Raw genomic sequence first — 12,794 nt, forward strand, 5'->3', positions numbered from 1 at the left:
CCTAAACTGGAAAAACAAAAGAAAAGGCTGGTGAATGAACCCAGGTCGACAGCGAGGAATTGTCGGTGGGTAAATCTGGTAGAACTATATTTTGATTGGCTGAAATGAATAATTCATCTGCCGACACAAGTTGGCTTAGGAATGGCAATGGGAGCGGGTGACCGCGGGAGGGGGTTGGGACGGGGGCGGGGGGAATATGTGGGGCTCCGCCCGCCACCCATTTTAAAAAAATAAATATATTATATATATAATATATAATTTAATTAGTTACAAACTTATGATAATGATATTATTAGTTATATGTATTATATAATGTCTATTAGTATATATAATATAATTGATATTATTAATTATACTAATAATTATATATGTGCACTAATACAAATTATTAATTGGTTATACTAAATTTACTAATACATTTATACTAAATCCCTAATTACACTTAATACAATAATATTTTTTTCTTTAAAAAAGCACAAGCATAATAATGAATTAGTGATTGTATTTATGCCAAAAGTGAAAACTTGACTACTTTAGTTATATTTATTTCATCATGTTGGATTGTATTTAAATATTTTTTATTTGATTGTTTTTATAAGTTTTAATTGTAAAATTATAATGAATAATAATTTGATGATGTGTTAATATTTTAGTACTTGATTATTTGCTAAAATTTAACCATAATAAAATTATATAACAAATTTTTATTAGCGGGGACAGGGCGGGGGGAGCGGGGGACGGGGGATGGGGCGAGGCAGGGGGAGTTTGTAGGCAACGGGGCTGGGGATGGGGAAGGGGTCTCCCGCCCCAACCCCGCTCCGTTGCCATCCCTAAGTTGGCTCAATTAACAAAGACTGATCACTTCTACATAAAAGATCAAGTGTTGCATTCCGTTGTTGATATAAGGGTTATGTCAGTGCATGATTTGTAAGAACTCTTGTAAACAATATATAGTTTAGAGGCATATTCTAATCTGTGGTAGTGATTAGGGATGCAAACGAGTCGAATCGAATCGATCCAAATCTCAACTTAATTTTATGAAACTCGAACTCTCAATGTAAATCTCGAGTTAAAAAAATAATTTTTTTTAAAAAAAATGAATAAAACAATAATTTTTCTTAACAAATCATAAATTATTAAGAATATATATAATTTTACTATTAAAATAAATAAATATATATATATATAATCGTATCGACTCACAAGCTAACGAACTAAGTATTTTTGAATTTGATCTCGAGTTCGAGTTCTAGTTTGACTTGATCAACTTAAACTCGGCCCGAACTCGGACTCAAGTTGCTCGCGTGCAGTTCGATTCGTTTGCAACCCTAGTGGTCATTGAATCTAAATCCATCCAAGTATTTTTTTTACTCAAAAGAAAATGAATAATCCATCCATCCTAAATAAGCAAAAGAATGGCACAGACTTCTGTGAGGATGTTAGTCACGGGATTGCCTTGTGCATATGTGCTTAGTTGTTTTTTTTTTTTTTTGGGAAAAGTTTATGGTCAGTCTTGTTTTGTGATACAAAAAAAAATGATGTACCTAACACAAAAAATAAAAATTGCATACATTTAGCAGATTCTCTCGCAATTAACGAAAAAGCATTACTGGCCAGCCAGCCTTGATTCACATGTCTGAGATGACTTGGAAACTTGCTGTATAAATACCAGGCTTATTAGCCAATCTTAACCATCACATCAAACACCTGGATAAGCTTAGCTTCGCAATTTAGTCACCCTATCTAGTTCCTATTATCAAAGTTTTGTGAGCAAAAAGATGGATTCGAAAAGATCCAAATCAACTGTCATTTTCCTATCCACTAACATTTTCTTCTTTGTCCTCGTAAGTGCATGCAACACACCATCTCCACCAATGCCAAAGCCAATTCCAAACCCAACCCCTACCCCAACTAAGGGAAGTTGCCCAAGGGATGCCCTGAAGTTAGGGGTATGTGCCAAGTTGCTGAGCATTGGAACTGTAATTGGAAACCCTCCAGATACTCCATGCTGCTCCATACTTGGCGGCCTTCTTGACCTTGAAGCTACAATTTGCCTTTGCACCGCTCTGAGAGCCAACATTCTTGGAATCAACCTTAACATCCCTATTTCACTCAGCTTGCTCGTCAACACTTGCGGGAAAAAACTCCCCTCAGACTTCATCTGTGCTTAGGCTCCGCTTAGCTAGCTAGCTGCATAACTTTTGAATTTTTCCGCTGTTTAACTTAATTACTTGATTTCCGGTTTCCCAAGTGCTCAATAACTCTTACATTGAGATTGTCATACTTCTGATCGTAATTCTCAAGTTCTCATTGTGTTATATTTATTTTCTATGTTTTTGGAGCTTGAACGCTTGATTGCTAGAGGTGTTAAGTAACGTTTATATTTTATTTTTCTTCATTTCGACTTTGCTTAGTCGATTCCTTGACTTTCTAGTGCTTAGCACTTTGGTCCTTCACTACTTTTGAAATTTTTTTCCTTTTCTTTTTTACGCGAATTATGGGCTACTCTATAAAAATATATACGTAAATAATATAGTATATTATTTTATAAATGATAAAAATTCTAAGATGTAGTTGGTAAGGTTGAAGCAAAACATCTTTGCATGCAAAATAAAATAGGAAAAAAAAATCTTTGCATGCGTACTTATTTAAAACAAAACAAAACAAAAAAACTGAAGGCACGTGAATCATTTGACCGAGCTAGGCCAAGTTGGGTTCCTAGGACCATTATGCAGATTCTGCCCTGCCTAATGAAAGGACATAAGAGGCCAAGAGTTTTCTACCTCACTAGTGCATTTTCCGAACGGGCGATCTTCGACGCAAGGAAAGCGAGTACTCGAATGCGATAGCATGCGAATTCCTTGGATCAGGCCTGAAAATAACGAAAATATAAAGCATCAGTAGATTATTTTTTTCACGTAGGAAGGAGGAGGAAAAAGAAAAGGGTTTTTGTATCATCAGAACTAATTTAGTACTATGAAATATGCTTTTAAGCTTGTTTTTAATCAATGCATGGAATCAGTTTGTAAGAGGAGAAGAATCAGACAGCAGCAGTAGTTCAATACCAATAGATGTTGCAAAGATAAATTTCTCATAGACACAAACATAAGGGTTAATTACACTTTTCTCCTCTAAACTTGGCCCTTAATAACACTTTGTCCCCTGACCCCCAACCCCCTCTCCTCCAATGACAAACTCCAAATATATACACTTTATCCCTTGTGGTTAACTTATTGACAGGATTAAAATAAAATTATATTTTACACAACTACAACATCCCCAGCTCATTCATAAACACATGTAACATTTGTGACATAATAAATATCCATTTTTTCACTAGGTACTAAGGGGCGCAATCAAGTCAAGCCGCTCGCGAGTAGCTTGCGAGCGGCTTGGTAAAAAGTTTGGCTCGAGCTCGAGCTATTCGTTACATTCAACGAGTCGAGTTCGAGCTCCAAAAATAAATACTCGAGTACTCGACGAGCTTAATCGAGTTTTTATATCATATTTATATTATATATTTTGAAAAAAAAATTATAGGTTTATTCCAAAACTCGAACTCGAGCTCGAGTCCAAATTTTTTTACTCATTCGAGCTCAAGCTCGAGCTCGAGTAGCACTGATTCTGATTGAGCTCGAGCTCGAGTATGGTGCTACTCGAGCTCGACTCGGCTCGATAGTACCTCTAACTAAATCCATTTAAATACAATAACACAATGTATTTGCTCTTTCAATAATAAAAAGAATTAGAAAATCTACAAAAAAAATTAGTCTAAATAGATCAATATTTTTATCTCAATATTGATAGCAATGCTTGTTTTAGATTAAATAAAGTTAATTAGTGCATTTAGAATGAAAATTATTTGATAATTAATTTTTGAAATAGTGTAGAATCCAAATATATATATATATATATATATATATATATATAAAGAAAGGTATGATTGTGGATCTTATTGATTCGTAAGAATGTTGTGAAAATTAAAAGGAAAGCAAAAATTATGATGCCAATCCATTTATAATTTAGAGAAAAAAAAAAGAGAAGCAATGAAAAACTAGTGTAAAAAGTTTTGAAAATTTTAAATTCTTTTTTACTCCAAAACAAAATTTTTGATTCTTTGTTTTACCATCTTTTCTTTTTTTATATATATATCATGTGACTCCACATTTTTTCTAATAAGATATTTCATATTTCGACTAAAAGGATAGCATTATTCCACAATCATTATGTATGGATATTAATGTTATTTTGTCAAAAATTTAGATTAAAAATTCATCATTAATGTTTGACTAATCAATGAAGGGGATAATGTGTATATATCTAAATTCAGGAGGGTAAAGAAGGGAGAGTGGAGGAGAAAAAGAGAGTAGTTATGAAAAGAGAAAGATGACTCGGTCTAGTCTCGCCTAAATCGGATAAGAAGCAGGAGGTAAGTAATAGGTAAGGGAAGAGAGAATAGCGAGGACATAAATAGAGGAAAGAGAGAAAGAGGAAAAGAAAGAGAAAGATGGTGGCGAGGAAAAAGGAAAAAAGAAGGAGAAGAAGGTGTGGCGAAAGTAAGAAGAAGAGTGGTGGAAAAGGTGGGGACGGCGGTCATGGGAAGATGTAAAATAGTGAGGGAGAATCGATGTGCAAGAGGGGAAGGAATGTGTCTTTTTGAAGTATGTTTTTATAAAAATTGAAATGTTTTAATAAGGTACCGTAACTAAGGGTGCGTTTGATATAACTGAAATTTAAAAACTAAAATCTGAAATTTGAAATCTGAAGTCTAAACCTATTAAATTATTGAATTGTTAAGTATTAAATCTAATACATTTGAGTACATATCACAGTCAGTGATAATTGAATAGCTTATCACTTAATTTTGAGAGTAAATTTTGTTTTGAAAATTCAGTAACATTTAATTAATTTAGATATTCAATTTTTGGTTGTGAAACAGTCTGAATATTTTAAGAACTGATTCTATTAAATTTAAGTGCTGAATTGGATTACAAATAGGATCTAAATAAGACTCTGTCTATCAAAAATCAAATCAGATTTTCGTTGCCACTTAATCAATCGCAATTCAGTGCCACTTATTCATTCAACGCCAAGTGTCCAGTTAATCTAAATTTAAATCAAATATCACATGGTAATTTAAATTAATTGAATACTTGGCATAATTTTAGAGGTGACACTGAGTTACAACTGATAAAGTGGCACTGAGCATCTCAATTGATCAAAAATAGGCAAAAATCCACCTAACAATCGCACCTTTTATTGCATGTTTGCTACAAACCCAACTAGAGAAAAAACTATTTTTCGGATGAGTCTTACAGTGTAGATCCGTATTCCGTATAGACAAGACATGGCCCAATTGCTTTTCTATGTTTTTTGGGTTGGGCCTAAGTCTTAGATGTGGCCATGAAAGTTGTTTGAAATACATAAGCATCCTTCGTTCATTTTTTGAGCAGAAGAAACTAAAGGCCCGAATTGAACCTCTTTTAAAAAAAAAAAAAAAAAAAAAAATCTTTTGTTTGCTTCTTGCTTCCAAACTAGTCGGTAACACCAGTTGGACCATTTGGCTCACTAGGTTATTTCTTTTTGTTTTCTTATCTTTCCCTCCTTTCTCCATTTTTTTTACCTGTCTTTGTTTCCCTACTTATTTTTTCTTTTTAAGAAATTATCATTCATTTCAAACGTCAAAAAGATCTCATTTGCAACCATCATTTACTAGCGAGGACGGCAACAGAAATTTGCTGATATTACTTCTAGGTATCACCAATATCATGTTGGCATCCAAGCGTTTTTGAAATATCAAATACGCAACAATTTAATAACAAGCACATTGCAAGTATGAAAAATAAATGACATACAAAATTTAACTTGATTCGCATCCATCATTGAGTTTACATTTACGGAAAGAGAATTCATTCTTTATTATGAGAAAAAAATTTTGTACAAGAATACAATTTGAATTCAAACTCAACCCTTGTATACTGTCTCTTATTTTTCAAGAATCCTCTCACATCTCATGTATAAAGTTACATATCACCCTTTATGTATCACTTTGTAGTATAAGAACTCCTACCTATTTATGAGATACATTACTTGGCCAACACTCAAGTAATAATAGGAAATAATTTCTAATTTTTAAATTCATACAAATAGGATAAAACTTGACAATTACTTCAATAACTAAACAATTAAAAAACTAATTACTTACATATAAATTAAGAAATTTGCTTAAAAGAAATAAAGTCAATTTCCTAACATATCACCTACCATAACTTTATAAACTTTGAGAATTCAGTTTCCTCAAGAATTGCTATTATCACACATACGCATTATTCTAATGGTGCTAAAATCTTGATAGCTGTCGCAGATTTCATTAATTGCGACCGATATGTTAAAGGTTTTAAAATTTTCAGTGAGTTTTTCTTGAAATTTGCGGACACAAGGAGAGTGAGTACTCCAAGGCAATACTATTTCTTTTTAAAATTAGAAGTCGCTTCACCATAATCTCTTCTGAGCAATCAAAGTACAAAACAAACTCGGGTTCAGTCTTCATAATATTGTCAAATGCAATCCGGTTTTCTTCACTTGAAGGAAACCCTTCGATAAGAAACTTGCATGTTTTGTTGCGGCTTTCCTCCTCCATCTCCTGTTGTATGAGCTTGACTACCAACTCATCTGAAATAAGCTTCCTTCCGTCTTCAAAGCTATAATCATGGCTCCGTTTTCAGTTCCACATTGAACTTCCCTTTCAAGTTTCAAGTAGCTCACCGACGCTGAGATTGACAATTTTGGAGCATTGCGTACCTTTTCCAACGCCTGGTCCGCCCAGTAAAAAAACTACTACTTTGTGCTCTATCAATAATAATTGGACAAAGGTTGGAGAATCGTTTTGAAAAATTGCTTCCTATTAAAAAATTTTCTCCATCAAAAAATTTTGAGGTCAATGAATCCAAAGCAGATAAAAGAACCGTGTACGAATAATGATATATGTGAACGCAAAGTCCAATTGGATTAGGAAGTCTAATTGCAATTTGTGATAGTAGTATAATTGACGTACAAGAATCCTAATTGTAATGGTTATGTAGATGTTATATGATGAATCGCCAAAAACTTAGAATAAGCAGAGTTCCATAAAAAACAAAGCTTCTGAATTCCTACAAAAATTGTTTGTTAGATGACTAATTAAGTAGAGTAATATAATTTCTAAAGCCTAATTTTTTTAAATAGTTTTGTCTAACATTAACAATCTGCTCTACTCTTATACTATGAGGGAAGGGAAGCTCAATTGGACTTGTATGGACAAGTGCACTGCTGCATTCTTTAAAATTTTTTGTAAAACATAAATGATTTTTTATTTTTGGTTTTGACACTCAAGTAGCAAGGGTTGTTTTTTTTTTTTTTTTTGGGTTGTTGGGGGGGGGGGGGAATTGTAAAAGGAAAAAAGAAAAAGGCAAAAAAATTTCGTGGTTGGAAACTAAATAGGAGTCACAAGTCGCTCGCTTATCACTCTAAGAAAAGAAATTAAATGCTCACATGAATCCATGACCTTATTGGTCCCTGTGTCTTCTCTTTTATTAACTGGCTTTTTTCTTCTTTTTGGCAAACTTTAGGCTAGTTGGCATAATCTAGAAAAGGCCAGTTGAGTTGAATTCCCGTTTTGGCCATCAAACGCGGGTTTGTAATTGTAGAGGAATTATTTTAAAGTTTTTTAGTTTTCCTGCAGTTGAAAATTGAGATGCTTTCCTTATCTTCTTCCCAACTTCTTTCGATCATTGAAAATATTCCCCATTTCTCGACCAACATTTACTACTACTCGTATGTCATCAATTGCCCCCCCCCCCCCCCAAAAACCTAAAAATATCCCCACCCCCACCATGTTGATAACCAAAAGAAAAGTTATTACGAATCCAGAACGCCAACTGATAAGTGATAGCAACTAATAGCAATAAAGAACCCTGAGAACTTTTTTTTATTTGTACGGCATTAGCGTGAACCCTCTAGTAAGTCAAAACAATTGCTTGCCGTTGGTTCTGGATGAAAGGCCAAAACTAAACTTAAAATCATGGAATAAGTAACCCAAAAGCACCCCCCCCCCTTTTTTTTTCTGGTCATTTTTGACATCCTAGAGAAATATTCATTCAAATTGGATAAAAATTAGCAGTCCACAAAACAGATACAGGTGAACAACGAAAATAAATAAGCATGGAACATGATAAGAATGTGGACGTGGAGTCGAGGTATCATTGATGTCACTAGCTGTCCAATATAAGACTTTCGTTTTCGATCTTTGTTTTCGCAACGTGGCCAATGCTGACATCTTTTAGCATCCCAGACTCGTTAAACGGTAGATTGAGTAACTAACAAAACGACCCTTTACAAAATCCTTAATTAATTCTAACCATCTTCAAGAATTCCCTTTTTCTTTTTTCTTTGTTCCCCTAATCTTGTTAGGCCAAGAATTCACTTATTCATGCCATGCAAATGTATCGATCTTATCTTCCTGCATAATTGAGGAAAGAATTCAGCAGATAAAACAAGGGTTGTGGCTTAATTAATTTGTTCTTTCCATAACAATACTATCACCCAAATAAGCCGTGCGTGCATGCTATGTATTAAGGGAATAAAACCATGATCAACCAACCCTACATTTTTCGGAACTTCATTAGTTAATTGATACTACATGGACGGTTCCCCCTCTCTCTTCTATTATAACGGTTTTATATTGTTAAAACTTGAATAATAGTCTTTGACTCTTGAATCGTACTATAAAAACCTTAATTAAGATACTGTATATTCGGTGATTTGTCAATTCATGATGTCTCGCCGACTGGCTTTTGGAGCTCCTGAAAGAATATCGCAGAATATTTTGCTTACACCCATAGATACTTCATTGTCGCAATGATGACATGAGTCGCAATATAGCAGTTGGCTGATCGCAAATGACAGCGCCAACGCAAATGTGGTATATAGGCTAAGGAAGCAGCATCACGCCTCTCTATTCAAGATTTATGAGGACACGAGATCAGATTTTGCTGAGATAAAACCTTGTTAACAAAAATTAAGGAAGCTTGAGTTATATGAATGAATATATAATAGGAGGAAAAAGTATACACGAAGAGGCAAAATGACCGAAAGAAACAAGCGACGAACACTGTCGGATGCCAATGGACTTCCCCACGAATAAAGAACTTGCACGTATCTGTTAACGTCCAATGCTATTGCTAGCTACGATGAAGAATCGGATGCATTCTCCCTTTCATATGCATTAATTAGTCCTGCAATTGGTAAGAGGTATGAACTCGTGACCTAGAAACAGGTAAATTATTGGCTCCCCAGTACGTCATGCTATATAATAGCAACTTGTTAGTTAAACTTTTGCTCAAGAAAAAGAAATATGTGTTGCGTAAACTCATGTTGCGCGTCTTTACAGTCTGCACAAGAGGCACTTCTGCAGCTAATCTGTCGACTAAGTAAACAGGTCAGAAAGTTTTAGGCTGCCATTTGAGTTCTTTTTGTTGTTTATCTTGTTTGATTAGCTATGATTTTGTCATGTTTGCACCCTAAGCGTTGCAGAAACGGAATTAAATTATAAACATTTGTGGCTTGAAAATGCAACTAAACTATGTTAATGGTCTATTTTTAAGTTGTCCTTATTCACTGGTTTACATCCTGCTGGCAAATACGTAATACAAATTGGTTGCGCTTGGTCCAATCCACACAGCGTCGAATTCGGAAACACTTCCCACCGCGTCTCCTGTTTAAGATAAAGGCCCTGTTTGGTTCCGGGAAAATTGTGAGGAAAGAGAAACCAAGGAAATGGAGAGTGATTCATATCCTTTTAAAAACCCTAACACCTTCTCTTGTTTGGTTGACTAAGAAAAGTAGTAGGGAAAGGGGAAAGAGTTCTAAAGAAAGGCCCCGTTTAATGATCTAATTTATCACTTAAATTTAATGGATTCAAATTCTTAACATATTCAAACGCGTTTGATAACCAAAACTAAAACATCTAAATTCATTAAGTGACATTGGAAAATTTGCTTCAAAAAATAATTAAGTGATAATTTATTCACTTATCACTTAATGTGATATACACTCAAATGTATCAAATTTAGTACTTATCAATTTACTAACTTAATGGATTCAGATTTCAGTTTTCAAGTTTTGGTTTTATCAAACACACCCAAAGTAATTCTTTGGTTTTGGATCACAGATTTTGTGAAAAAATTGAAATGGAAAACTATAAATAAAGAAAAGAGTCTTCTTTTACCAATAGTGCACAAATTGCTAAACAAATAATCCTGTTTATTATATATAAAAAAAGGTCTTCCGGAGGATAATCTATATCTAATACAATAGTTGGGGGCCAATTTGGAAATTTTCGAACTGGGTATGTTTGGATTAGGATGATTTTAGATAAAATAATTTGTTTCACAAATTCGAATCACTTTTTTATCTTTTCAATTACCTTTTTATCTCACATAAATCACATCACAAAAAATGTTATAGTAATTATTTCAAATAAATCATCCAAATAAACTCTTATCCAAACAAACCTAAGTCTCCAATTTTTTAGCAAAACTGTAGCCCTAGGAAGCCTGACACCGCTGCCACTATTCTACTGATTTCAGTCGATGGTGGCAGCAGGAAAAGACTTTTTATCTCATTCAGCCCTTTTCTTTTCCAGCCACCAAAGAAAGGCGGTCTATTTCACTCAACACTTTTCTTTTCCTCTTTGTATATCACCGGGAGTCATGGTGAAAAAGTATACTTGATCTTGATGGAGGAGGCAAATACATATTCAAGGAAAGGGAGGATGGAGTTGCCATTTACAAAGGGAAAACATGGGACTATGGGAGTAGGTCTGATTTAAGTCATGGCTGAGCAGTGGAGGAGTTTTTCATTGTTCAACAGACAAAGCTTTATTTTTCAAAAAAAAAAAAAAATTCTAATACTCTCTCAGCCCATTGAAAGTGTCATACTTTTCTTTTTTGGATGTACCAAAATGTTTGTTATGTTTGATATTTTTAACTATTTTATACTCTCAAATTCCCTTATACCCTTCTTTAATGATGCATAAAGATAAATATGATCAGATTGCTTTCTATTTTTTATTTTAACCAGCACATAATTAAGGGCAAAAATAAAACAAAAGAAAAAAATTTTTGGTGGAGTGTACTATGCATAAAAATCACATGTCCCTAAACATGACTAAATATATAGGACGGAGGGAGTAACAGATTTTACCGGATATAGATCCGCGTGTTGACCCAGTTATCATTACTTTCCTTTTGTTTCCTCAGGCTTTTGTGAGGAAACGGATTTTAGTGAAAATGCATAGCAATTTTCATGAATTCTTCCCCACCCCAACCAAACGCAGGAAATCATTTCTGGTGGAATTACTTTCACTTCCCTTAGTGGTCTTCTGGAACCAAACAGAGCAAGTGAAAATTATTGGTAATTATTGAGACTAGTTGACTATATGTTGAGTGTTGTCTAATGAGATGAAATGAAGTACCCAACTAATAAAGATACATCATGTTTGAAAAGCTACATAAGGGATCGGTTTCATAGGGACCGTATAATCGGCCAACTCATAATATACGAGTTTGCAACAAAATATACGAGGTTTTGACAAAAAAAAAAAAAATGAAAAATATACGGGGTGTGGGATTTTTAGTGGTAATCTGCTGCCGGCCCTCGTACTTCTCGTGTAATTTGGTCAGACACGTCTTTGCAAAAGGAACAATAATGCCACGACCCGTGAGTGTCACAGATGACACAACCCATCTCATCTGATGCCTAATTTCTGGCCAATAATTCAAGTCTGTTAAACTAGTGGCGGGAGGTAAATACGGAATTGGATTACCATTTCTATTTAGTGCATTGACATTGGCTTCCGGTTGGGAGCAATAATGCTGAGAAAAGTGGGCAAAAGATTTAAGAAAACAGACTATTATAGTTTATTTGTCTGATCTATCTATATATTAAATTGAATTATTATGAGGGTTGGTCTATGGCCCAGCAATGCATCCAAGTAGTAGGAGAATGAAGATGAAGATAGAGAGCATTTGAAGAAAATAGCAGGAGACAAGGCAGCTGTATTGAATATTGATGGCACACTCAATTCGATCTTATAAAATTATGGTCAACTCACGAAGAACCATCGTCCGTCCAAGCCTAATGGATTCAAGTCCGAAGCTTTACATTTCTATTTTAGGATTTTAGTACGTAGCAGTATCTTAGACGCTATAAGTTTGAAAGTTGCGGACGTATACAGAGTTCTCTCAATTGTTACTTAGTATCTCGCTTTGAATGTTAAATATTTTTAGAAGTGTCTAAAATTCAGACCTTAAAATCCTGAGTAAGAAGAAAATTTCACTTGTTCCCTGAATCTAGACAACTATCTTCTTTGCTGCAAAAAATTGTAAAAACAAGGGATAATTTCGGAAACCTCCCTTGAAGTTTCATGAAATATCACCTAGCTCCCCTGAAATTTTTAAAATTTCACTTAGCACCTTTGAAGTTATAGTGGAACCATATACCAATATCAAAGATGAGGAATTGTCAATAATACCCTCATATTTAAATTTTGTAAGCTTTTTTCTTTTTATAAATTTCTACTTTTCTTTAACAACGTCTATACATACATTCACACACACACACACACACACATATATAATTTAATTGTAAATATCAATGAAATATAGGATTTAATCAATGAAATATTCAACGTATTTGGAGAAAAACAGCTGCAAATTCTTTTTTTCTTCCTTTTTTGCATTTCACAACTATATTTA

At 34.0% G+C, this 12,794-nt stretch overlaps 1 protein-coding gene across 1 annotated transcript; it reads left to right on the forward strand.

Annotated features, from left to right (window-relative positions):
* Positions 1 to 1,778: 1,778 nt before the first annotated feature.
* LOC113781523 (14 kDa proline-rich protein DC2.15) lies at positions 1,779 to 2,171 on the forward strand. The gene has a single exon (XM_027327475.1). It carries the CDS (start codon positions 1,779 to 1,781, stop codon positions 2,169 to 2,171), a length of 393 nt encoding a protein of 130 aa, XP_027183276.1.
* The last annotated feature ends 10,623 nt before the right edge of the window (positions 2,172 to 12,794 follow it).

The sequence above is a fragment of the Coffea eugenioides genome, chromosome 8 (assembly GCF_003713205.1).
Source record: "Coffea eugenioides isolate CCC68of chromosome 8, Ceug_1.0, whole genome shotgun sequence".
NCBI classification, from domain to species: Eukaryota; Viridiplantae; Streptophyta; class Magnoliopsida; order Gentianales; family Rubiaceae; genus Coffea; species Coffea eugenioides.